The following is a 27,848-nucleotide window of genomic DNA, read 5'->3' on the forward strand; positions in this document are numbered from 1 at the left end:
TCAGGGAAATAAGATGATGGTTTCTTTGTTTTTATTGCAGAATTGTACTGGCCGTTCGGAGGGAATTAAGAGGACCTAATATTTTTGCCCTCTCTCCCTGCGCGATATTGAAATACATAATCACAGCACCGATCACATACGCCCGTTTAATAATTAACGTACTCACAGTTATTAAATAACATTCTTATTTATAGACTTATTTTAGAATGGCATCTACTTATAAAATATTAGTGGAATCGATCCTGCCGCATCCTTGTCTGACGAATAAATAATATATTTTTTCTAATTAATCATTAGCACTCTTGTACCTTTTCATCTCATATTCTGGCCGTAATCTTGGTAAGAAACTATAATACTGACGGTAAAAGACCTCTGTGACAGAACATTTTTTTGCAGCGTACCATCAATATTGCTGAATCTATGATTTTCAAGGAGGCACCCTCATTTTTATTTCAATGCCACAGCTTTTTGCTAAATTCAATTCTTAACACAAGTGGCCTCATTTGTTTTACCTTGATATGCTGATTATTTATTTGAAATTCATTGCTTCCAGTGACAAAATAAGTTAAATATATGGACCTTGAACTGGCGTTTGGCAAAAGATACATGTAGGTACAGTATACACATAGGTATATACGTATATCTTTTTCAACTGAAGAAATTAAATGTCAAAAGCTAAACGCAAACTACAACATTCCTTAGTTATTGTACTATGCACTTTTAATTTGCTAATTACGTGTTTGCCCCTTTTGTTCCCATAGAATCACTAGAAAATTAACGCTGACTCATTTTCGTAAGCTTTTACGTAAACAGTTTTATATCTCGCATTAACCTCACCCATGGCGTATAGTCTTATGAGGAATTCACTCATGTACATACAGTACGTAATATACAATGGTATAACCGGTACACCCTTTGTTAATAGCACATGAAACATCTCGACGAAATAACCCGATATGACAATGAACACTTCTGGGTACTTCTTATTTTTTACCTTTGAGAAATTGTGAAAGTCGTAAAACCGTCTTCGAATCAGTCCCGTTGCACAGTACATACATTTCATTCAACACGCCCTCCATACTTTTACCGAGTTTTTCAGGTACGTGAAATTAAGGTATTTTAGATCAAAGAGTTAACAATTTCCTTCAAAATCAGCGAACCACGGAACCGCTTCTAAGTATTTTTACTCTTTACCGAAGACTGCGTGGATTCTAATTTCTCAGACGCTGAAACGGGGGGGGAGTGACGATGACTATCTTTTACGCTCGTCGATGGTTCGCTGGAGTCAAGAGACCTATCTCGCGGTCTTTCCATCTTGCACTTCACCGTTGCTTGGTACTGTTCGAAAGGGTTCGTTGCCGGTTTTTCAATCGTCAACTCGACCAACGGTTTGTAAGATTCTATTGAAACCCTCGGCTTATTTGACGCGGCCGATTTGGATGTCGAATTCTTTCTGCTTTCAGACAGAGATGCAGAATTGAGGCTTCGTTGAGACATTGTTGAAGTCTTTCTGCTTGCAGATTTTTCTACATCACTCGAAGCGTCCGCTGATGCGGTACTTTTTTCCGATATAACAGAAATCTTCCTCGCTGCATGCATATCGTAATCCGGTATCGATTCACTCGCGGATAATCTGTGACTGTGTGCAGCCATCATCGCCGCAGTCAAGGGGGAATCGACTCTGACTTCCGTTAGCGAATCCGGTTTGAATACATACTGTTCTACTGACGGCTGAAGAGATTTGCTCGATGGTTGGTCAATCAAAACTGAATGTAATTCCAAAGAACTATAGCGATCGGTGGCAGAAGACTTTGTTGGATCATCTATTTTAATGGCCGTCGAGATTTGCCCAGATCCTTCTGGCGCTTCCGATAATTGTTCTACACGGCAGTAGGGATTGAATGGGTTAGAATTCTGCGATGCCAGCTGTGCCGCGTTGACTTCTGGAGAAACTCTTTGTACGCTTGCGTTCAAACGCGTTGAACCTACGCCAGAAGGTTTCAAAGCACCCTGGTCTTGTCTTACCAGTCCTTGTCCATGCAACGCTTGCGCAGGCTGCAAAGATCGTGAAAGTATTTCTGTTTTATCGTTTTTCGAGCTCTGTCCGCTTGATAAGTGATCAGTAAAGCCTGCACTACTCTGTCTAGCATAACGAGATGTTCTTGTTGGAAATACGCTAGATACCAGAGTGTTCACTGCTTTGCCTAGTGCTTGTGAGTTTGCCTTGTCGATGTTGTCCGTCAGCGATGAGCGACTTGAAGTCAGGCTTGGTGAGTTCAAATTGGTATTAGGCAAAGCCAACGGGCTCGTCTGACCGACAGGCCGTTCATTTCTGATAGAGTTGACGTCCCCTAAACTAAACGCTCTTTCACGTCGTTGGAGGTTCAGCTCGCTGATTTGGCGTTGTAGCATTCCACCCTTCCATCTCGGTATCGGTCTGCCCATTTGGGATGTTTTCGGCGAGGCAGGAGCTGGCGGAACTCCAATTTGGGCTGGGCGAAGAGAAAAGCGACGAGGTTTGGCACGAGTAGGAATCGAAATGCCATCCTGGGCTGGGCCGACTTCTGCCGGAACCAAGGGTTCCTTTGGACATTCGAATATGAACGGATCGGCCGAGTATGGTGGAGGATTTTGTCGCTCTCGTATATGAAGTGGGACAAGGTCCTGCAAGAATAACAGCACACGATATATTAGCCATACAAAATGGTTGATTTCACCCAAATAAGATGAGAAACCAATTTCGTTTGATTCAGCAAATTTTTTCTCTCAGTATATTCTGTTCTTCCTTATCAAACTATTTGCTGCCAAGTTTCGCATGTCAAATTCGAGATTCCATTGAAATCTCGGTACCCTTATAATCCGAAATGAAGTTATTGCTAATTCAAACTTACCGGAGTGTAAGGTGGTGTATTGTGTGGCGAAGTCCTTGCATTTGTGAATTCTGATTTCAAAGAAAATCTTCTGGGCACCGACCCGGGTATCATGCTACCTTTGCGTCCGTAGCTTTGCGTGGACGTAACTGTGCTTTCTTCTGGTCTTAGAGAGAATCGCCGGGATCCAGCACCGGGTAGGAAGCTGGCTTTACGACGAAGGCCGGGCGTCGACATGATAGAATCATCAACCGGTCTTAGAGAAAATCTCCTTTCAGCCATTTGACCCGCTGTAACTGTACTCTGTGTACTTTGGCTCTGCGGTACCAAGTGTGAAGGAGGTGAGAAGAGAGCTAAAAGACTGGGAAGCTTTGGTGGAGTCAGACTTGCAGTGCCTAATTTTCGCTGAGGTCTTGAAACAAATTCGTCGGGAACGGCGCCCACTCGAGAGTGCAAAGCAGTTAGGGCACGCAAGAAATCAGCCAAAGACGTTTCCTCGAGCAAATTCCCTTCCGGACTATCCGGCAGGTTTCCACCTGTGTGTGTGAAATAATGTGGAGCAGCGGACTGTCTACGGTCCGGTTGTGCCATAGGGCGCATACTCCCAGTGTGGGAAAGGTAATTCTCTTTCAGCTGGTCGGCCACATCGGAACCTGGGAAGGACTCCCGCCGTGACACTTCGCCGGAGTTCTTCTTGCTCGAGAATGGGTTGAACCACCTAGGACGTATGGTCTTTGGCACCGATGACAGAGAGAAGGAAGGCAGACGGGACTTGGAACCCTTCATAGGAGTAGAATTTCCACTTTTTTGCCGCGCTTTCATCAGTTCCTGAATCTTACTCGACGCCGCCGGCCCGGACCAGGTCCATTCGGTATTCTGCTCATGATCACCATAACCGTTGTCATCCTTCTGTAGCCTGATCTCACTCGCTGCTCTCATCCGAGGTTGAGAAGGTGTCACTTTCTCACCGCCAATTCTCCACCCGGAACCTGCCCAAGATTTTTCGCTTGCCAAAATGTCTTTGTCGCTAAAGCCATCGACTCCCTTCAGCTCTGGCTGGTTGGTCTCTTCATCGGATACATCGAATTGTTCTGGAGGAGCCGGAATGGAGCCCAAGGCAGTCACAAGACGAGCCAGCAGTTCAGCTGGCTGGACCATCGCATGAGAAGCAAATGTCGCGTTCTTGTCTATCCTCTCGAGATCACTTTCTGACAGTACGCGATTTACGGCCTCATATCGAATCTGAAACAAGATGCAGTCATCTATGGGTATTCATTTTCATTCCAGGTTTATTCACGGGCCGCATTTTCATCACTTTGGGTTAACTTCTGGACAATTGAGATCTTGTACGAGACTGTTTACCGACTGTTCGGAAAATGAGTATACACATAGAACAGCTTTAACGAGAAGACATCGCAATACCGTCCAAATTTGTAACCAAAATCAGAGACGTTGCTGTGGAAAAGTGAGGTCAAACACTTACAGTTTGCGCAGCTTCACTGTTAGCACGTCGTCTTGGATGAACTGGAACATCCACTTCTCGGCCACCATACACCAATTCACGAAGATCCGGGAAACTGTGACTTCGAGCGAATTTATACTCCGGAAGTTCACTTTGGTACTCATCTCGATACACGGGCTAAAAAAAGATTGGGACATTTTCAGAACCCATTCGCATTTCAAACGGAAAATATTGCTCACTTATTGTTAGTATAGGTAAATGTATAAGTAAGTTCCCATTTTTGTTCCTTACCTTGAGTTTCATCATGTAGATCTCGTTAAAGACTCTCCTTAAGTAATTGACATCCTTGTTGACCTCGTTCCAAATCTTGCTCTGTGTATGTTTCAAGTTCATAGCTAGCTTATGCTCTATCCTGGCAATCCTCTTACTTCGCATACCTCGTGATATAAAGCTCATAATCATGACCAAGTATCCCAATCCAAAGGATATCCAAATTATAAGAAAGGCCTTATAGAACATCCAGAAAATACCACTTCCCTTGGTGTTGTCCTGTCCTGTAATTAATTGCGGCCACGATTGATTTTACTATTAGTGATATTGTACACGTCTGTGATATGATTGTTAAAAATTTACAAATTTTTGATATTCGAAATTCTTACGATTCCTCCCTGTCATTTTAACAACTTCGAGTAACGAAATTATATATTTTGTCACCCTCCACTCACCTCCAATCCTCTTAAAGCAGGCATGTTGAAAATTTTAAATTTCAGTTTATTGTTGAATTACACTTTATCCCTGTTACGATCTCTACCATAGTACATATCATAAGAAACTTGAATTCTAAAATATAATTACCTGCAACGTAATCGCCAAAACCAATGGTGCTGAGGGTCACAAAAGCATAGTAGACTGATTCGTCGTATTTCCAACCCTCCCAGTACGAGAACAAAAATGATGGAAAGAATATGAACATGACGAATCCCGGTACCAGATACATTAGAATCTGAGCCATCAAACCAGCCCGTCCTGTTTCCAGAGGAATCCGTCTTTTCTGAGAATCGGAGGGCCCATTTTTATACGATTTGTACTTCTGGTGCGCTCGAATAAACACGTTGCCAAAGTAATCGCCAAGTTGAGTTAGCAGAATACCATTCATTGGAATGCCGATGAGGGCGTAAAAAATCATCAAAATTCGTCCTAGCATATTCGTTGGTGCCAGATTTCCGTACCCTAGAAACAGAGGCGTAACGTATGTTTGCTATGACATGAGTTATAGGTTAACTTAAGGAGTTGTATCTGGTTCACAATGTAATTATACGGCCAGATGTTTGAGAGACCAGTGAGTGTCAACAGAACTATCTGACAACGTAGTGTTATCACGGCAATTCGATAAACTTTTGAAGTGTTATTAGATCCAAGTCAAGATTTATCAGACGGGACATCTCATTGTTTATTATTGACTGTGCAGGTCAAAGTAAATTTGGTCATTGATATAGTTTCAAGGTAGGTGATTCGTCGGAAACCTTCGTTTGATATAAAAACCACGCAATTCCGGGAGTAAATGCAGTACTGTTCAAATAAACAATATACGAAATGTTGGTTCATCATTGATACTAAATTATGAACTTTGCTCGAAGTTAAGTTATTTTGAAAATGTGTTTGCCAATGGGTTTCTACAAGCAGCGTCGTTTGTACTTTGACACTTCTTCACTTCAATTGCATCTGAGCATCGGTAACATTTATTGCTATCTATTTAACCTGCATAGCAGACGAAACTGGTGGCCCTGAATCGGTCGCAGTCCATGTTTGGAGGTGTATAAAAATCCTACTTTTTAAAGTGGTATTCTATCTCTTTCTGTTCTATTTTGTGACTTTCAAGTTTATTTCTGTTTAAACAGATCAATTAACTAAAATGCGATGGTATAAAAATGACGATAGATACCCAGACATCGTAATAACTTCGACAATTGTTGACAATAGCGAGCCGCTAAAAGCGCTAAAATTTTATACTTAGTATTTCGCACCGATAAATCTGAAGACCACGTTCAAATTCTGACGAGATCTACTAATGATCGCTGTACACATTACATACGATCTGCAAACAACCAACGGCTCTTTTAATGGGATCAGAGCCTTGAGTCGAACGATTATAAACGACGTTGGAATTCATTTACTCATATAACATGCTAATTCTGTAAGTCAACTGAGCAAAACTAAATTGCACTTGCCATGTATATATAATTACCGCGCCATTATTGATTTATGAGTGATTCTCCCGAAGTAATCATTTTAACCGAAATTGCCTTACATTTTTCAAATTCCAATGATTCCATTGATTTTTTATGGATAATGTTAATTATTAAAATTTTCGCACATTCATCAAAACAGATTTTTCATCTTTAATCGCACTGCGCGTTTTTTGTTTTTTTCTCAGTGTCCAAGAAAATCATGGACCATTAAAATGGAAAAATAGCTTGGACACGGACTAATCATTTTCAATTAACTTCGAGTCAAAATAATTAATTTTTGTTCAATACATTTTTCGCTCTGAAAATGACTACTTCAGAAGAATGACTTTTATATATCTAATAAGAATATATTCATTCCAAACTGTTTAGTATGTTTTTCTTTTCTTTCCGCCTGACTACTTGCAATGAAGCTACGAATTTTCAATACAATGATATTTCATTCTCTCTACTTACCAATAGTACTGACGACGGTGTATGCAAAGTAAAAACTGTTGTAAAAGTCCCATTTATACTGATCGACTTCGCCCTCCGTGTAGTTGGAAACTGGCTTCCCGCAGTAGGCGGTGAGTTTCTCGAAAATTTCATTTTGATCGTGTTCCTCGTTCGGCACGTAGTGCTCGTGGAGAAGTGCTGTGAAAAGAATCGGTAACCATATTGCAAACAGTATTGACAAACCAATTGGCATTTGCCGATCATGAACTCCTTCTAACTCGTACCGGTCGGATCGTTCAACTTGCCACGAGGTGACCTCGTGCTGTCAAAAATTTTGAACAGTGTAAGCAATTAGCATCACCACAAACAGTGTCACAAGTCTTCGCAATTGATGAACGAAATTCTTTCCATTTATTCTCATATTACGAACAATTATTAAACACCTTTTGTGTTATTGAGATATTTCAGTTACGTCGACAGAATAGGTGGTTTGGTATTTTAAGTCTCGCTAAATTGTGCGTAACTCATTGTGTGTTTATTTATAGCTGTAAATGCGTAATATAAATATATAGATTCATGTGTCATTCAATGTCTGCCTTGAAGATTGAAATGGTTATAGTTTGGTGCAAATATCCATGAAAATAAACCTTGATACCATAAAGAGTTTTACGTGCTTTGAAAATGTCAATGTTCTGTTTCGAATGACAGTACACTTATTTTCAGAACTCTTATGTTTGCTTGGTGCAATATTCTGCTCACATGTTAAACACGTTTTCTCAATTAGAATTTTCTAACATTTAAGTCAAATTCTAAGTTATCGTGTTACAATGGTCACATTGAAATCTAGGATCATAAGTTTCCTCAAATAAAACATCAGCGATCCTAAACCCCTTCAACCAAATCGTCTAGAATAAAACTTGTCTTTCTTAATTCACTCGTCCAGAAACGATTGCAATGGAAACGCAATACGAAGCTGCATCATCAACGAATCACCAGGCAGTCGGCTCAATTACCGAACGACAATCGCCTGAAGCGGTTTGATAAGAAGAGATATGATCGCTAACAATCGTATTTAATTTAACAGGTCTTATTATACGTGCACAATGATGCTTCGGAACTGTTGGCTCAAAGGAATACTTGAAAATTATAACAGCTGGCTTTTATTTCTTTACAACCTGTTGCGTCACATCAATTTTAAGAATTCTCTTGTACGTCAAACGAACGACATCGAAAATAGATATCGCATCAACATACATATGAGTTTAACGTTCTTTGTGTACAACTGAATCACATTTTGGCTATTGTATTCTGTGTACTAACTCACGTCAAACTTTAGAATACAATTGTACCAATTAGTGACCTAGTAATCATATACGTTGATTAAGTTATGACCCAGCTAAATTATTGCACCTCTTTTGTAACGTACAAACCAATACAAATTTGATAATAAATGCAAGCGCGCCGAAAAATGTTTTAGGATTTAGACTCTAAACTGCAGCTCATAAAAACGATGATAATCTCACGAACACGAGCGAAAATAAAACATGTATTATTTACCAAAAATATAACACTGCGTAGAAAGAACAAGTCAAATCTCTTTTACTGCGATTCGATTCTGGAGATGTCGAAACTTATGATGAAAGTACCAAAGGTCGTCGCTCAATGTCAATTCTTTGTTGAAAAAACAAATTTTCGTTTCATTTTCAAGTCATCTTTTGTTTTCCAATGATTATAAAAATAAGGCTAATCTCTTTTTCGTTTCAACGGCGTAGGAGTTGTTTAGAGTAAATTTCTTTGTATCACGATGAAAACTTCGCAGTCTTGGAGATAAAACTGTGAAATAAAAACGGAGACACAGATCAAAAAATGTCGACGGTTCTATAATGAAATTGAGAAACTTACGTTAAAAAAGTCCAACGCAATAAGGTTTTCATTCCCAGTGTTGACTGATTCACCTAACGCGATGAATTACCTTTGCACTATATAATACAAACAAAAGTAAACAAAAATCCGCACAACTAATTACGATAGCGGTTATCTTCATAAGCGGTATTAAATTGAGCTCATTTCGAAGCTCATTACTGTGTAGAATATTTTTTCCGCTTTCCTGATCTCTAGTTTCGTACGGTAGTCAAATCGACGTAGTACCCCAAGATAGTTAATTACGTTACTCGTCACGGATGGTCGACAATGACGTTTATCTTACGCACTGAGAATTATCCAGAAACAGAGTTCAACCGAACAATTCATACGACACATGTCGTTTCTCGGCGATAAATTGCTTGTAATTGTTTATCGGGGTTCGTTGTAAGACCGAAAAAAAAATACGTTCAAAGAATTGAAGCACAGCTCAAAATAACAATCTACTTCACAATGCCCGCGTGAAAATTACGACTAAATCTGACATGAATCGCGATGGTATGCCTACTAGGTGCATGGTTCCTTTGGATATGCGTCGTTCCGTAAAGGTAAGGTCATCGTGCGCTGAAACCTTCTGTATTCAACCGCACAACGCGAATCATTACGGTCCCGCGATATAATTGAGCAAATGAACAATTATATGACTGGTAAATATCAACTGATAAGATAATAGGAAGTAAGTGACCTACTGCGGATAGCCCTATTAAACAAGATAAAGTATCCTCCGCAGATTAAGAGACAATTGATTATGCGCAAGACTCAAATGTACGAATGATTAAAAAATTACGTACGGTATGCGAATTCCTTTCCGCGATGTTGTGTGATCACAAATAAAAGCTGATAGCGAGATCAAAAACGAATTCGAAAACGTGCAAGTATCGTGAACTTTTCGAATTTTTTTTACCTCTTTTCGTCTTTTTCACTTACGTTAACTTCTGTACTTCTACATTGTCCCTTACTCTCGCTAAAAAGTTTGTGATCATAATTCATGACCCAAACAAAAATTATGTAGAATATTATATACGTTCAAACTCGTACACACTTTGTATCCACAAGAAAATTTTTCAACAAGAGTGAGGGTTAATAGACACGTGCAGAGGCTCAGGTGAAGAAAAGAAGACTGAAAAAATATGACGATGGTAATGATTTTAGATAGCGAACACGTACTTTGGACATGTCAGCATCGTTTTTCTCCCTTGCAACCCTACAGGTTTTCTATAAAACTTTTTCACGTATCTATTTTTGTTTTAAAAAATATTCGCCCAGGTCGATTAGAACTGACTACCCTGTATAATGGTATTCTACGTAGTTGAAAGATAATTGTACGTAATCAAGGTCCAGATTTTGCTACACATCTGACGTGCCGATAATTAGGTATGTTTCGATAAACAGCCAGATGGATATCAGATGTAAGAATGATATGCACATAATCGGCAATAAATTAAATCACCGTCTGATATCAATTAAGATAAATAGTGTCCATCATAAATGAAATCATACAGAAACCTCTTACAAGATATCCATCGAGCGAGTGGAGAAACGTCTGTTCTTTAGGTGTGAAGGAATACAAGCAAACAATTTTTTTTAGCTTTTTATCTACCGTAACAAGTATCGGAAAATTTTATACAAAAAAAACTACCAATTTCTCTACGATTCATACAGAAGCAACGAATTCTGAAGCTAGTTTCAATCAGTGATCTGTGTCTTAACCGCGTATTCTTCATCAGATTGGCTGTAACGACGGCGTGGTTAACACTGATGATAAAACGTGGGATTAAACAAACGTGTTGATACATCACACAACTACTCTAACCGTAAACTCTATAGTCGTTCGATCTCCTGGACGATCTCCTTTAAGGTCTTTTATACCAAGAAGGATAGCCAAATAGACACGATAATCTAATATTCGCAGAAATTGTAACGTGCCTAGTTTCTGAACCTACCATGTAGCTTGTGTTCTGACCATATACCATTACACAGAAGTCAAACACCCCAGTCAACGTCTGGATATTATTTCTCACAATTTACACCGCCTACACGGTTTGCGGCGTCTAGCTGCACGTATGATTAGATACGTCGTTGCAGGTTAGATGGAAAGTTGAGACGTATGCAACGGTTGGTATCAAGCTAATCCCGCTCTACGATAATCGCATTGTAACGAAACGCAACACTGTATGAAATTTCGGCAAAATCTGTTTATCACGTCCCCTACTTATCACCATTATAAAAAAAATGCTCTTTTACAACCGGATTTTGGCGAAATTAATATTCAACTCCAGCTACGCAGCGTTACTGTATCTTTCACAGAAATGATAAATAAAGATACGTGAGAAAGGCTGATGAATATTACGTTTTATGGATGCAATAATATTACACTAGAAAAAGTAGGGATACCCTTTAATTTGGCGTATAAAAATCGCTTTATCGTATCACTGTTCCTATATCTTCCCGAAAAGCATGAGTTATAAACTTGTTTATTTTTGTTAAAATACTCTTTCAGATCGTGCATGAGTCGTCTGACGATGATCGCTGCTTGTCAAACCAAATAAGGTTGAAAACTCGCAGCCAAATTTCAATTATCATGAGAAATCAAAAAAATTTTGATTTTTTTTCAGTCATTAGAATAAAAACATTGACAACATTCTGGGAAGTATAAAAGTGTTGAAAGTATGAAAAATCTATCCATCAAATTAATACCTTCGTCGCTTGGGGTTGGTGCGTGTTTATAAGAACTGTTCAAGCAGTCGGATATTCTAATGAAATCGGGACGATAAACTTCACCGCACGTACAACGACAGATTAGCACGAATTCCATACCGACTTTCTAACCTACCTTCAACCCCTTGCATTTTTCTTAGTGTTACGAATCATTCGCTCGTGGCCACAGCCACCAAAGAATGCGAGTCCTAGACCCATTTAATGCAAGTCACAATCATTTGCGTTGGAGCTTTGTGTCGCTGTGTCTGTATGGGATGTTCGTTTTAGTTGTGCAAAGCAATTAACGATTTCGAATGAAGCCATAGAAAGCTAGGATAAAAAATATAAGACATTTTAATATCCTTTGAATTATAACTGACCAAATGTGACCAAAAGTGCTCATCGACTATGAGACTACATTCATTTATGGCAACATTTCGAAATAATAAAAAACTAGTTTCAAAACCCTCGTTTGCTAAAACTCGCTAGGGGTCGGATGCCTAGTGTAACTGGTTTTTGTGTTCGTGCGCTCGCATACTCGTTGTCAGTGTTTTACCAGATGACATAGTTGTAGGGGAGATTGGGGCACGATGGACTTCCCAAAAAATTCTGGTATTTACTTCACAGTATACAGAATGAACACCATCTTTCTGCATGTGACGCAAACCGAATCTTCCAGTAAGATTTTTTATATATAATACTACAAATCACGATTACACATGAATGTAAGTATAACGTATTGTGATTTTATGACAATAAATTTCGTCAAATAATACCACAGAACAATCAGCTAAGTGCCGACAGATTTGAAACACGACGCACAGCAATTTTAGCTCTAATTGAACGACGTTATTGTCATGTATTCCTATGCATACAATGCCAACCACTCACCAATTGCAATTTGTTGATGCTGGTCGTTCGGTTTTTTTCCGATTCAAAATGTTATCTGAAGCATGCATATTGGTTTGGTAGTACCAAACATGACGTTTCCAATAATCATACTTGTAAACTTGAAAATTAGTCCGGAAGGTCAAAAGTCATCAGGTCAAGGACCTGGACAGTCGGAACTACGGAGCGTTTATCCTGGAAGTCGAGTTGCACCAGGAAGCGGACCCGGAGCACAGGATCCAAGAGATAGAGAGAGAACCCGATACTCGAAATCTACGGAGCGCGATCTTCATACATCCGCTCTACTGCGCGGTTGTTTCCAGACTGAGGAATTTGGCTAGCTGATTTTGGTCGTTACCATTACTACAGATCGATGACGTCAAAAGAAAAAATTTTTTTTGTGACGTCACTTTCTGACATCCGGATATCCAAACTTTGGTTTCGAACTTTAATACTATGTATGTCTATGTATGACTTTTGAAGTCTCGAAACACGTGGAAGGAGTTCGTTTGCTATCACGAACCTTGCGCCAAAGTGATCGGGATAAAATGTACCAATTTTTCAAATTTTACAATTTTTGAGTTCACTTACGACTTTTCGAGTTCGTAGGAGATATTTCAGAAAAATGTTAATCTAGGTGTTTTTGCAAGAAAAACACAAAATATGAGGGTCCAGACCTGGTCCAGCTGATACGGAATGTGCGATATACAATTCAAAAATATGAGACATTCGAACTGAAGCATGAATATTGTTACTTCAACTAATGCATAGTTATTAATATCATAAAATTATTTGCTTCAATCGAGGCGACAGTCCAAGAAATTATTGATTAAAATTCATAACTTTTTTTGCAGATCAGTTCCAGTCAAACATGTTGTTATTTCAGCTAAAAAAATGTCAATACTTTGTTACAATCGACACTCTTATGTTAAAGGGATATTGTACTTCCGTAAAATACAAAAAACCTTGTTTCGGAATTCTTACAGTTTCCGAGCAATGAAATCTCTACAAACTTTGGTAAATGATAGGGCTTATGATTGCGTTTTTGAATTGTCTGAAAAACTTTCGGAAACTTGACTAGAAAATATGAAAAGTATATCACTTACAGTTAGCTACGGTATAATCATAAGTGCTGTAACCATTTCCCAAAGTTTGAAAAGAAAAAAAGCACTACATGGGAAAAGCAAGCATTATAAAATACGACTTGCCATATTTGACGAAAGTCCGACATCCCCTTAACGCACTACTCCACGTATTGCACGGTGATTCAATTCTACGTGTGTGTCCGGTATAATGAATATTGAAATCAGAGATTACACACACGCCCCTTACTCCGATGCGCAATATCGTCAACTGAAGACCCCGAAGCGGAAAAAAGATGTGAAGGTCCGCACTGATCAAAACCACCAGTGAAACGCCGAAGTCGTATAATTACAGTGACATGATAGAGTACGGAAAATATCAAGGTGTAAATGTTTTGTTTGAAAACTCTGGTGGCCACGAGGCCATTGACCACAGTAAGTAATTTTGTGCGAAGACATGAGACAAGGTCGTACAGTGGCCAAGTGAAAACGCCGGCAATGATGATACGTGACTTTCCTGATCAAGATGTCGTGTTCCGGTTGCGCTTGACATTACGCTGCGATGGCGATGAGTGAAAGACCTTATGATCGTTCGTCGGAATTGATGCTGTTTGTCATGCCGTAAGCGTCAATGATATGTCTACGTCCTCTAAAGATACTTGCGTTAATCGGTAAATCGTATTGTTAACGTATAAACTTAATTCATCTGCATTTACTGCAAACACGATAAATACATCTGACGAAGAATCTATGAGGAATCCTGAATCCTGGACGGAGAAGGAAATAAAACCGACAAATTCTCATGTTCGGGGTATGCAACCGAAGACTGTTCGTTTTATCTGCGAAATAGATTCGCAGCTGGTTTGTTAATTATTCTTTACGTCAATCGATGTTCGTCGTAATAATATGTAAAAGCGTACTTGCCAATTTCTTTTTTCCCGGGCACGATCGAATGTTTGTCATTTGTGTGTTAACAACTGTATCTATGAGTATTTTCGATCGTGAAGTAACGAGCCAGAAAATACCTGAACAATTGTTTTCTTACATTTCTCTGTGTGATAGGCTTGTGTCAAGATACAAGATATTGGTTATGCTTGGTACGTTGAACGTGTGACAATGACGGTAATTTACCATTGATAAGAATATTCAAAATGGAAAAAAATAGCCGTTTGATTCGACGGCATCGAGCCGAGCCACTCCTGCAGTGTTCGTTACGTTTAAAGTACCATTGTGCAGTTTGACAACTGTCCGGAAATTAGAGAAATACAGGTTTACTTTATCAGGAATACAATTGACCGTGATTAAGCATTGAGTATAAAAGTGAAGGTCAAATTCTCGACCTGCCAAACACGTGAACAATTATTGTTGGGTGATTCAAGGTTCAATCCGCGACACTAGTTGTAAAAACAATTTCCCATGAAACAAAACGCAGTCCATACGTCCTTCCAAAAGTTTCAATACAACTTTTACAAACAAGTAGTTTTAATGTATAGAAATAAAAAAAAAATCCCAAGTTTTTTAATTTTATCAAAATTATTCGATGTGCAGTCTCACAGGAGAGTAGATGCCGCTATCTGATCGGATAAAATTTGCACCAATTCATGCACATAAAATTCTGATGCACAAACTGCACAATCGTGCAATCGTACACCTTGACATCCGTGTATCCAATTTTCACAACATGTGGACTCGCCACTCATGGTTATCGTGCCCGTAGCTATAGGTTACCTATTCCTTATTGCAGTTAATGCGTATAATGAGTATGTTCTCTGCTAATTGCGAAGACTCGAGACTTATGGAATTGCTCGCACTGTCGTATCGATGACGAAAAAAGCGAATATTCGAGATGAGCGCGATTTCAGTACAATCAAAAATGAAACACTCACCGTTGATTTGAATGCGACTCCTCCTGGCTTCTGTAACCTCTTCAACCTCCAGTGGGTGCTCAATGTGATAAAATATGAAAGCCCCCAGGAGCAAATAAGTCAAGAACAACATGAGCAGAACCAGCCATTGTCGTTTGGACATTTTCAGCAATGTTCCAAGTCTCACTCAGAATTTTCGTATGTTTTATTCGCAGGCACCTGTTCCTCGTCAATCTACCAAAAACTTTGACAGCTGAAATATCGTTCGCAAGAACCGACTTGAGGCTAATAAAAAGCTATCGTCACGAAACCATATTTCCACCACTCTTCCAGGCACTCGTCACTACAAATTTTTCCCTGGTTGTATTATATCTCAGCTTTTATTTTATACTTGTTTGAAAAGATATATTTTTTTCTTTCTTTCTTTTCTTTTTGTACGCTTTGAACAAGACTGATATCAATTATCTTCCGATCGTAATTGGCTCTGCAACCCTTATCGCGAAGATTGTATGGATTTATTGACAATCCGTTGGCAGTCAGTTCACCTGATGTCTCGAATTCACTGGAACCTGTACAGCACTTCACTTGATCAATCAGTTCTCTGGAAGAGGCAGCTGGAACAAAAGCAAAAGCACCTTGATTGGCGTCGAAAATTTTAAGAATTATACGTTTGATGAAATTTCAAACTTTATCTGCGTCGTTAAAATTTCTTTTAATTGCGTACCAAAATATAAGTCATCGATTTAAATTTTCCCTTCATATTCATTTGTTTGTCGTTGTTATTGCTTGTTATTTCATTCATTCATTCACTAAGACAACACGGATCTGCGATTGATCGCTTGACGAAAGCCCTTGCCTGACCAATTTCAATTTTGAGACTGAAATAATTTTGGTATGAAAATCAGAGGAAGATAAAGAAGGCGGCATTAGCGGGGGTGATCCTTGAGATCTTTTATCTCCAGACGTAATACGACAGTGCAAACAAAATAAATATATATATATATATAATGACAATACAAGAGCGTAAAGTGACCTGTTGTTAACTCTGAATATGGTGTCATAGACCATGCAGAGGTAAACTGGAAACACTGCAAGCCAATTTAAGCGAAGGCGAATTGCTGCGTTGCGGCTCAAAACTAGATTGCTTGCGTCCGCCCTCGAAGCGACGCTCTCAAACAATTTCGGACAACCTTTTACGGCCGTGTTTGAGAAATTAACATAATTCACTATGCCCTCGCCCTTGTTTTCGCAACGTCATTGCGGTACAGTTCACGTGCAGTAATGCTCGTGAAACGTGACGTTAACTCGAAGAGAACGTGGCTTGAAAGAAACGTAGAAGAAAAAAAAGAAGACGAATCGACGGTACGACAGAATCGTAATAGAAGCAATTTGTAGTTAGTCATTTGAAATGATAAACCTAGTCTCCTCGATAATTGGTGCCTAGTTTTTTAATTGCACCTGGATCGCGATAACTTTGAACAGAAAGTTCGGGTCGTTTTTTCTTTCCTTTCTTTTTACTCTTACAGTGAAACGCATTTTTTTCACGCCTCAATCTAGTGATTGTTAAGTAATACGATCGCGCCTATTTTTAGTGAATTATTATTAATTTCAAACGAGTATCAAACTAATTGTATACATCGATAACAAGCACTTACTTTGATTGAAGTAATTGGTTCGGAATAATTATTCGTATACTTGAATTCACGAAATTTTTCCAACTGCAGGTATTTAAATGAACAAACAAACAAAAATTGTCACTATACACACGCAACGACACATATAATTTAACAAACAACAAAGACTGTATTTCTGAGACAACTCGTAAACGGTCCTCTTATATTCAATTAACCATCCTCAGGCTGATAATACACGGGTGTACTTAAGCTGCTACTACGAATGTATCGCATCAACTATAATAAGGCAACTCTCGCGTTGTAGGCGCATTTATATACATATATTTACACCGGTAAATGTAATAAGAATTCTGAGAAGTTGCCTTTAAAATTCAGTGGCCGCGTGGCTTACGTAATACGTTTTTCCAACCGCAGAGGAAGCTTCCGGTTCGAAGCAAAAAAACCGGAAAACGTGGTAAAGTTGGTTGAAACGTACGCATGAACAAGTGAGGTAGTTTATTTCTGGATGAACAAAACTAAAAAATTGAAGACCCGTGCAATTTTCCCGAAAAATACGATACACATGTTTTTGAGGAAGAATAATCTGAGTTCAAAACTACGCGACGTGTCGTCCAATTTTTTAATAAAAAATATCAAATAAACAAAGAACATGACTAAGTATTTTTCTCAAATCTGGAAATTGGAAGACCTTAATACTTGTTGTTTTTATTATTGGTATTATTTATTAAGACATGCAAGTTTCCTTTCCTGGTAACACCATCACTCTGTGACGATATGAAATCCGTTCGACGTTTGTGAGAGTTGGGAAGATTATTATTACTCAGAATTAAAACCACCTCTGACGATAAATGCGTACTAGTTTGTATTTCCTACATGGATTTTACGTCTCACTGACGACACTGTTGATCATTGGAATGCGTTACCACAATTTCTGTCGTGTTCATCTGTTTGCAAAGTTTGCATTTGATGCACATAAGCGACGATGTAACCTATGGTCCTGTCACGTTTATCCGACCTTCGAATATGGCAACAATGAGTCAGTAAATAGTCGAAGAAAAAGGATGATTAATGTTTTATTTTATCCTCGTAAACTTCCTCTTTTCAACACCATTTTTAATAATAGCTCCGCAGTTGGTGTAACCGATGTTTGCTGCAACGCGACCTGTTTACACAGGTTCACCTGTACACCGTATTCTATGCGAATAAGTCAACATGCAATGACTTATGGTTCGCAAGCATAATTAGGGGGAAGATATATCACAGAATTTTCCAGGATAATTCTTGTCTATATTCACGGTGGTAATTCGCGTAACGTCAATTCGACATTTAACTTACAAGCTTAAACAAAACGCGTAATGGAGTTGCCCATTTTGAAATATATTGCACTTGACTCTTGATAAAAATAGCTGACAGAAGTTGGTTGAAATTTTTGTGAAACAACGCAGAGCCCGATGACATTCCGATCGAAGTTAATTAAGGTTACTCTCGGACGCCTTATTGGATCAATCGGTGAAGATCATGGTCATGTTACTCGAAATCACTCAGTTATACTCAAAAGACAGTTTCCGAAATCAGTCATATAAAATCGTTAGTCAACTATGAACCAATTACGCCGATAATCTCAAATTGCTTTATGTAAATTAAAAATCGTCTACGACAGATATATTTCGTTCTACCTATCAGATTTAGTTTTCCTTCAAACTGACGGCACACTTCTATTTCGAAAATTATTCATTCGATTTGATCGGGTCAATTGCAGACAATTTGTTTGAAAAAATGTTTACTTTGGTCGGCCGGAAAAATAACGTAATCGGCCGACTCTGATTCAGAGTAGGTACATTGAATAAAACTAATTGTAAGTTCGTTAAAAATCAACAGGAATTCATTTGTTTCAGCTATAGTATCTGATCTGATCGATTGTTCATAAAGTTAATGTCTCAGTATCGATATTATATTAGTAATGACGCTAAAAAAAAACTTTAATCACTCGGGTGGAAGTCAAAACTTGGAAGGGTCAATATTTCGAATGGCCGAAAGATGAATTGTTCGAAATCTTTCGTTATTTTATTTTCGCATGTTTGAAATTTCGATATTTCGGCCAGTCGAAATATTGACCCTTCCAAGTTTTGACCCAATAACTCGCAGATAATTCTGAAGGAAATTTTGAACTAGTTAGGTGTAGGGTTTGGAATTATCGCTTAAGAGGTTGGCTAATTACTTTATATGATCGCGGACAAGAAAATGACAGAGAACAAAGCATTGATTCATTTAAACGAATTAACGTGCGGTGACTATAAAATTAGTTGACATCGGTGGATATATTGTAACACAAAACTGTATAAAATTTTCTGATAGCGGCATAATCAGTCGTTCGAAAATACATCGTGAAATCACGTGCTTTCTAATCAAGTGAAATCACTGCATGGAATGACACAAAATCAGTTAAGATCACTCTTGAGTTCCACGAAATCATGAACTAGAACACCAAAAATCGAAGTAAACTGATATAAATATTGTTTTTTGGAAGCCGAGACCGTCGTGTTTGTTCTCAGAAGGTTTCCAACCGGAGATAATCAAATCACTAATAAATGTAAAACAAATTGGTAATTCTAGATTACAAACATGACTCGCTCTGCTCGCGTTGCTGTAGCCAACTCTTTGTTACCACGCTAAAAAAATACCGAAACGTACATCATCAGCGGTGCAGATTATCTGTAGACTGGAAAACTACTAAATGCTGGACATTTCACAGTAGAATGTTGAGTCGACAAAGCCTCTATAATTGAAGATCAATTAACTACGCGTTCCCTACATTTAACTGGTATAACAACAACGCCAACGAGGCACCTGATATATCTCTTCATTGGTGAAATAGTTTTACATTTTCATCAAACTAGTATTTTTTATTTTGTATATCGACTAAAAAAGTTTTTTTTACCAATGGAACATTGCTTTTTACGGTAACGGAGAGTTAAGGCTTTAGAGTTAGCGCTGATTCAAGCCTTTAAATATACGTATAATATATAATAATATGCAGTCTTGTCATCTCATGATGAAACTATGTGTGACGTAATTATAAACGCCTGTAATGTCTTCGGGCGGAACTTTGGTTCAACACTAAGTTCAACCTATTGACGGAAAAAATCAGTATAGATAACTTTCAGTCTCGCTTCTTTGAAGCTCTGAAGTTTTCTTTTCATATCCTCATTGCGACTGTAGGTACACAGAAATTGCTTGCAACGATTCCCGGAGATTCCATAACGTACGCTTCGCGTCAGAGTAAATAATGACTTTGATCGATGTAGATTATAATCGGATGTATGTGTTAACTGCACCGCGAATTGATCGAAATCTATGTTAACAATTATGCATCAATTCTACGTGTAAGACTTTGTCTTCGTTAAGCAGTAAGTTTTATAAGTGCAGATCAAAATTCTGAAATTCCTTGATCCACATTTGCCTGACCCAAAAATTCCGAAATGCAAAACGACAGCTGACATTGATTTAAAGAAAAAACGCAGGAATTTCATTGTCGGAAATATCATTGATTCTTTCGTGATTGCATAAAATGTGATGTAACAATAGAACTTCATTTATTCCACGTACTTCGGATAAATTAAACCCCAACTTAGAATAGACGAGGCCGTCCTCAAAAGTAATAATTGTCGAAAATCTCAAGGCAAGATTTGGTTATTATACCTATGATCACAATTTTTCAGACAATTCTACAAGACCTCATTTGCTTGTTTCATTCTCATAAACATTTTCATTCTCAAGCTAATTTATCATATGAATACCGAACGTCATTCCTGGCGTCTTAGAAGATTTTTAAAAAATTCGCGTGACCGACCTATACAAAGGCCATTTATTGTACCTTCCAGATTCATGACAATTACACTACCGACACTAAAATTTATTCTTTATGCGTGAATGCGATGATAAATTATTTCACTCGGATTTCCGTTGCTGCCTTTGTGATCGAAAAAAAGAAAGTAAAGCCCGGAACGTAATTTATATCAGTTCGATGAAAAGCCATCAGCAAATTAATGGCAAAAATTTGTATAGGTAAAGCAATTATACCGATATACCTACTTATGATAATAGTGTATGAAAATTGATTAGCTGAAGATAAGTCGAAATGAATAATAACAAATACTGCAATATTACATTACCAATCACCTATTGATAACATTTATATGGAACGCTCTCGTACCTCTTCGGTACACATCGCCAGTCCTATTAGATTAATTTACACGCCTAATTGTTTACTGAGCCAGCGTCCAGCGAGCCACGAACCAGTAGCCGAGTAACTCCATGCGTCAATCCAACCGACGGATGCAAATTTTTTCAGAATAACTCGAAAACGGTGTCGCCGCTGTAAATAAGCCTGGATTTTAACATCTTTGTCGACGATTTTTTAATTCGGAGGATAGATTTCTCGTCGACAGTTTCAATCGCTAAAAACGCTGTCGTGGTCTGAACAATAAAAATCTGTGCTCTCGTAGTCGAAAAAAATTGTACCTTTCAAGAAAAAAACCTTGAATTTACCAAACACGGCGATCCATTTTACCTTAAGAAATGTTTCGGTAATACCAATAAATCTGATTTCACTCAATAACCCAAATTATTGTTCTGATAATTGTTTCGTTGAACAAAACGGGATTTCTTGAGATCGGAAATTTAGTAAATTCAACGAAATCTTTTACGTCTACGTATATACATATATATATATATATGTTCGAACGTGAACACGTGAAATAATTCATTCTTCATGAGTCATTCTTTAATTATCACGGATAGACGAAATGGATTCATTTGAATAAGAATTCACTTGGCCAGCATGAATTGAAGTCTTTAATACACAAGATGTCCGTAAATTGATATGGATGATTCGTGTCGTTGTTATATTTTTTGTCATTATTCCACGAGTAGCAAAGCATGAACGGATATGTACAATTTATTGTTGTGGGCAGGCTTGAAAACTCCTCCAGTTGTAAATTATGCACCCAAATGAATCTTATTTGCCATTGCCAATATTCACGTATACAACGTGTGTTACGTCTTACACGTACGCGATACAAGTGTTTGACGATGCGCAAGCATTTTTACTACATCCAACTCGAAGCTTTTACCCACGCCCAGCTTCAGTTACGTACGCAGATAAGAAAATAATGAATGAAAAGAAAAGTTCATCGCAAAGTTTACCAAATCACATCGAATTAGTGACTATGGCTTAATAAATTGCTTTAACTGACACGTTTATTCAGTGTTCATTTAAAATACACAATAAAACGTTTCGATCACGTACGTTTTATGAAATTTACGTAAATCGACCGGCTACGTGAAATGAATAGGAAACCGTAAAAAATGAGGCAAAATTATTACCCTATTGTTAGTTAAAAAAAAGAAAATAATTCTGCGTTCGTATTTGCACTTTAAAACGTACATACATGATTACATCGGTGCAGTGATGTAAAGAATCGCAGGATTGTTGGAGCATAGATATGCGTGGATGATCCAATTTTAATTGTAATAAATATCGGGTATTCAATACACGTTCCTTATATTCTTTTATGATGAAACAAGAACGAAAAACTTTGACTAATTATTGTGAGTATTTTATTTTTTTTGCTACATGTTTCGTTGCGTTGTTTCTTCTTAACTACGCTGCAATTTTCATGAGGTGCATTGCAAGCTATTAGAGACCGCTTTTGTTATAAATATATACGGTTGATTTACTATCAGTCTCGTGCTAAGTTGTCTGGGTCTAATGAGTACATATTTTACTCAGTAGATTATACGTAATTAGTGTTGTTTTGTTACGTTAATACAGTTTAACCGCATTTTATACCTCAACCATCCACCGAACTATAGGTATGTATCATAATGTAAATCTCTTTAGCCCCGAATTTTTACTCAATTATTTCAATGTCGAACTTTCGTCAGGTTCGTTTTAAACATGTTACAGTTATTCTCTTTCAGTTCCGAGTATGAACAATCACTGCACGAATTAGTGAAACTTTATTAAAATTTCAGAAAAATCCACCAATATCCCAGGTAACATTTGTAAGGAGTAAACGTTTAGTCTGTTACTGCAGCACACGTTTAAAGTAAACTGAAATATCCGGTAGAAAGTATATCGACAAAAGTACTGAATATTGAAATATAAGAAAAAAAATGAAAAATAAATTCGCTTACCTGTTTCACTCGCTTCTTGAATACAAATCACACAATTTCTTCGTCATGTACAATAAACAAGGTAAACTTATTAATTATACGTTAACGTAAATAACTCGATCTCAGACAGCTCCAACTTTTCTGGAATGACCGATGAAAGAAAGATCCTGATTAGTTTTCTCCTCGTGAATCTATGTCTTTGATATGCGTATGCTTCGAATAAGAAATTTTCAGGGACGAAAAAGAATAACAAACCGGCAGATTGTAATAATGATAAAATTTCGATCGAAACAGAACAGAGATCGGTTAAAAAATCTTGGTAAAGCACTTGAGTAAAGAATGAGGAATGAAAAAGAAAACATGTAAAAAAAAAAAAAAAAAAAAAAAAAAAAAAAAAACAAGCAACAAACAATCGCCGGTACGGCGTTTATTCGAGCTGCGCCGGAGCGAAGCGTCTCGACTGAACTTGTAACCGGCGAAAGACCTAGGAGGAAGGTCTTTTGCAATGGTGGGTGGGAGGATGAGGGACCGGAACAGTCCTATCACTCCCTCTCTGACTTCTCTCCACGATTCGTCGATTGGTTTGGTCGGAAAATTCTGATGGCAGAAGAGAAAAAAAAAAAAAAAAAAACAGTCCCGCTCAATGAACTTCGCGAAACGTAACGATTACAATTGGTATATTTCGACGCTTAAAAACACCAGGACACACAGAGATATCCCCGCGAAGCTTATGACAGGTCGTATCCCAATACATACTCTCTACCGTGTCAAAGAGCACGGATATTCGTACTTGCCTCTCACTTATCGCCAATGAAATATAGGTATGCAACGTATAAAACTACGGCAAGACAGCTGTGGTGACAATCTTAACTTCTCGCTGAAGGATTTATCTGCATACATACCATTCGTCTTACGGAATGGAAAATATCGACACCGTTATTTTTTTTTATTTTTTTTTTTTGGAGGGGGAGGGAGGCGATTTTTCAGTCTCCTCGTAAAAGTATTCCGGAGCAATATCGACTCTTGGTCTGTTTTAGGGCTGTTACGATACCGCGATTCACTTGTTGCTTTGCTATTTACATGTTCTTTATTAACTGAAAATGTTTATATAATATACTCGTACTTGATCTTATTATACTGCAGTCTGCCTACAATTCGAAAAGGAAAGAATAACTGAGGTCATTGTAGGGTTTGTATGATCCGTACGATCCGGAGAGATGGTTTTTTTTTTTTTGTTGTTTCTTATTTGCGAACGCGATACTTGACATTTTGCTGCAAATTCGATTTCACTCGATGTGCGAGACGAATATTGAAAAATAATGAATACATCAAGTATGTAAGAAAGGACGCAGTGCACGTCTATAATAATATGCGTAGTTCGTATAGTTACATATTTCGTGATTAAAACTTGCGCTGGCATAAATGACGTCATATGTTATTCCTTTCTCTCTTCATCGCACAATGAGTCGACGCAATTAAAATATTCAAGCGTGGAGTGACCTGATCTAGCAAACTGAATTCTGGGTTGCATTATGTAGTCGTGTGATCGTGAGGCGCAGTGCGTTGCCACGAGATAAAACATTTAAAATTATTCGTATTGAGATAGTTTCTTGCATACAATTCATATTGATAAACGCTGTAAAAAGATGTTGGAATAACAATTGAGTAATTAAAGGTCATCGGGTGTTATTAATTGCACAGATGAGGTAATGAAATTTCATTTTGTTCGGGTAAGTAATCGACATTAAGTGCTGATTCACTTTTATTCGATGTAGAGTGAAACTTATGCAGTGACTGCTGATGATGATTTCTTTCATTATGAACGTAAATTTTCAACATCGACCATGCATATGTCACAAAGTCTGAATACTATCGGTTGACCTATTAAATATTCCAATTAATCATTCTTATTTCCCAAATCGTATCCCGGCAATTGTAAAAAAGTCTCACAATCAATCGATGTTTTTTTTTTTTTCTCAGTCTTTAAATCCACTGTCTGAAAAAAGTTTCGTTTCTTATTTCTGTAAAGAAGATGACCAGAAAAATGTACGCAGGAATTACAGAAATGCCCATTTTTCCTATGTCTTTAATTATATCTGTTTAAAAAAAATATACTCTTTTCAGGTTTATCGGAAATAAAATTTGTACATTTCGGGTCCTTACGAGAAGTATAATTCTTCGCAGATCGTACTAAGTATAGATTGTAGAATTTACCATTGGTATATGTTTCTGGGCATTTTGAACTTCGTTGAGCCTATAGAAGATAGACTGCATACCTTTCATTACTATCCGATAAAAGTATTCCGAACGCAACGGTCCGTGAAAAACTTGTTTGGTATTCTCCGGATATTTCTTTTACAAAAATATGACATTCGAAATATTTTTGGCGATTCAAATGTCTTGGAAAGAAAAGTTTGTAATGAAAGTTTTTCCCGAGAATGTCGAAAATGCTACAAAACAAAATAGTTATGACCTCAGTTAAATTGGATCAAAAGACCTTGTTTGATCACTTACATCTTTCAGTTATCCCTTGTATTGCATATGGATTTTCCTCGTAGAAAACGGCATTTTTGTACATCTACTAGTCAAACAGATCATGAATGGCATTACGGGTTTTCAAATTAATTAATGTTTAATAATAAATAACATCAACATGTTGTTTAATTTTAACATCGTCCCAGCGCGACCTTTTCTTGATCAAATTTTAACGCAGTAATAATTGACATGGATCAAATAAATACTTCCCACTATGCGGGGGTGGCAAGAGAGGCTGGGCAAAGAGAGTATACAGTATAAATACATCAAAAGATCACTAGAGGTAGGTAAGCAAACTTCATGCTACATAGCAAGGGAGGACGTGAAAAAGTGGATAATAGCGAGAAGCGCCAGGAAGAGGGCATATTTGAATTCGAGGAGAAAAATGAGAAATACGAACCGACGAGCTCAACACCGAAGCGTCGCATGGAGGAGAAAAGACAGCTGGGCGAGGTAAAAGTAAGGGTGAATTATGGGAATGAAGAGAATGGTTGAACGAAGTTATGAAATTTTAGTCAAGTTATTGTTTTGGGACATTTAAGAAGTTTGTTGAAGATATTAGAGTATAGGAAGTAAGTTAAAAACGAATAACATAATAAAATAAAGATGTAGAATGTGAAAAATATTAGTCTCGCCATTGCGCTGGTAACCGTAAAACACAAGTATGTTTCAACTGCATTACACGAGATAACTAACAGTTGGTTGAATGATGTGGAACTTGCTGAATAAGGATTTTAATTGATTTAAATGTCGATAATACTGCTCCCATTTTGATTTTATTTTTGACCACGTTCAAAAACGGTATACATCCGTAAAACGGCAAAGAAAGGTAAAATATCCCAACACGGCACCCGGCAAGTCAATGTGTTTAGTGTCCAGAGAATTAAATTATTGGTAACAATTTTCAGAAAATTATAAATGAAATTCGTCAGAACAAAAATTATAAAGATCGTAAAATACAAGTATGTTTTAAACGTTGTCATAAATTCTAAGCCGTGAAAATTAATTCGATTTTGAATACAAAAATATAAATTCATTATATTAAGTTTATTGGAACATCATAAATTAAGTATGGTGCGTTATTAGTAAGATAACTATGGGATATTCAGGCACGTCTCACATGATATTACGTCCTCGATCGAGTATTGACTTAGTGTGTCAAAGAATTAGCAACACTGTCTTAAAAACTCTCTAATTGCTAGTATAAAGTATATACTCACGTGGCGGTAACCCCAACATGCTTGTGACCTTATACACTTGTAATGTGCATTACATAAAGCACTGTTTTCGCAACAGATCGAATCGATGAATTTGTACAGGACATTATAACGTTTATCAAGCTAACATTTGTTACACTTTCGTACACGATAATGTGTATTTATATTTGAATGTTATTAAGGGCGCACTCGCGTCAAATTCAACATACGTTTATGTACATATACGTCTACTCAGTGTCCTGGCGTTAAATGAAGGAAACTTCCTTGTTTAGTTATGTCTCGCGGTTTAGTCATTTTTCAAAATAGAAAATATGTTCAAGTTTTTTTATATCTTATACAAATTTTTGTATGGCTGATTAATTTTTCTAATAATAATTTTAATTAATTTAGAATAAGTCTACTCCATTACATATTATTTCCGAACAATTTCCACTTATTCATTAATGGTTATACAGTTTTTTGAATTTACCTTGAACAATGAATCATTTTGCAAATCGTATCATGAATAAAGTAAAAAATAGTGGTAGAGAAAACTAGAAACCATTTTTATCGTTTAAATTTCGTCAAGTTTATTCTCATTGAAATCGCGAAAAAATGCGGATTTTAAACCAGATTGTATGATGTTTGTAATTTTTATATGAAAACAAATTGAACTTGTTTTCATTCGTGTTTTGTTGAGTCAAGAGTTCAGTTGAAACAGCTAATGAAATTTGTTGTTACAAAAATCTGTTGAATTGACCGAACATTAGAGTTATTTAGACGCACGAAACGTATTCTTCGAATGATATCATTCATGATTTTTTTACTTCAATTTATCTTA

At 37.4% G+C, this 27,848-nt stretch overlaps 1 protein-coding gene across 4 annotated transcripts; it reads right to left on the reverse strand.

The window, feature by feature from the left end:
• Positions 1-27,381, reverse strand: LOC124180559 (open rectifier potassium channel protein 1). 4 transcript variants are annotated; one of them, XM_046566215.1, is made up of 9 exons: positions 23,532-23,629; positions 23,298-23,417; positions 15,487-16,079; positions 7,035-7,211; positions 5,188-5,562; positions 4,624-4,886; positions 4,354-4,509; positions 2,892-4,112; positions 1-2,664 (listed from the first exon to the last, which is right to left on the reverse strand). In XM_046566215.1, the coding sequence occupies exons 3-9, from the start codon at positions 15,626-15,628 to the stop codon at positions 1,174-1,176; spliced, it is 3,825 nt and encodes a 1,274-aa protein (XP_046422171.1). In that variant the 5' UTR covers positions 15,629-16,079; positions 23,298-23,417; positions 23,532-23,629; the 3' UTR covers positions 1-1,173. The 4 variants fall into 4 exon arrangements, with proteins under 4 accessions (XP_046422171.1, XP_046422170.1, XP_046422172.1 ...); XM_046566214.1 differs by lacking the exons at positions 23,298-23,417; positions 23,532-23,629 and adding an exon at positions 27,032-27,381; XM_046566216.1 differs by lacking the exons at positions 23,298-23,417; positions 23,532-23,629 and adding an exon at positions 17,121-17,458.
• Positions 27,382-27,848: the final 467 nt, after the last annotated feature.

This window comes from Neodiprion fabricii, chromosome 4 (genome assembly GCF_021155785.1).
Source record: "Neodiprion fabricii isolate iyNeoFabr1 chromosome 4, iyNeoFabr1.1, whole genome shotgun sequence".
Lineage (NCBI taxonomy): Eukaryota > Metazoa > Arthropoda > Insecta > Hymenoptera > Diprionidae > Neodiprion > Neodiprion fabricii.

What these genes read in the sequence shown, in the direction of transcription:
- LOC124180559 (XM_046566214.1), bottom strand. Translation starts at nt 15,628, where the DNA reads ATGTCCAAACGACAATGGCTGGTTCTGCTCATGTTGTTCTTGACTTAT. An exon ending in GAGTCGCATTCAAATCAACG is followed by an intron (nt 7,212 to 15,486) that starts GTGAGTGTTTCA and finishes TTCTTTTCACAG; the next exon opens with CACTTCTCCACGAGCACTAC. An exon ending in ATACACCACCTTACACTCCG is followed by an intron (nt 2,665 to 2,891) that starts GTAAGTTTGAAT and finishes TTATTCTTGCAG; the next exon opens with GACCTTGTCCCACTTCATAT.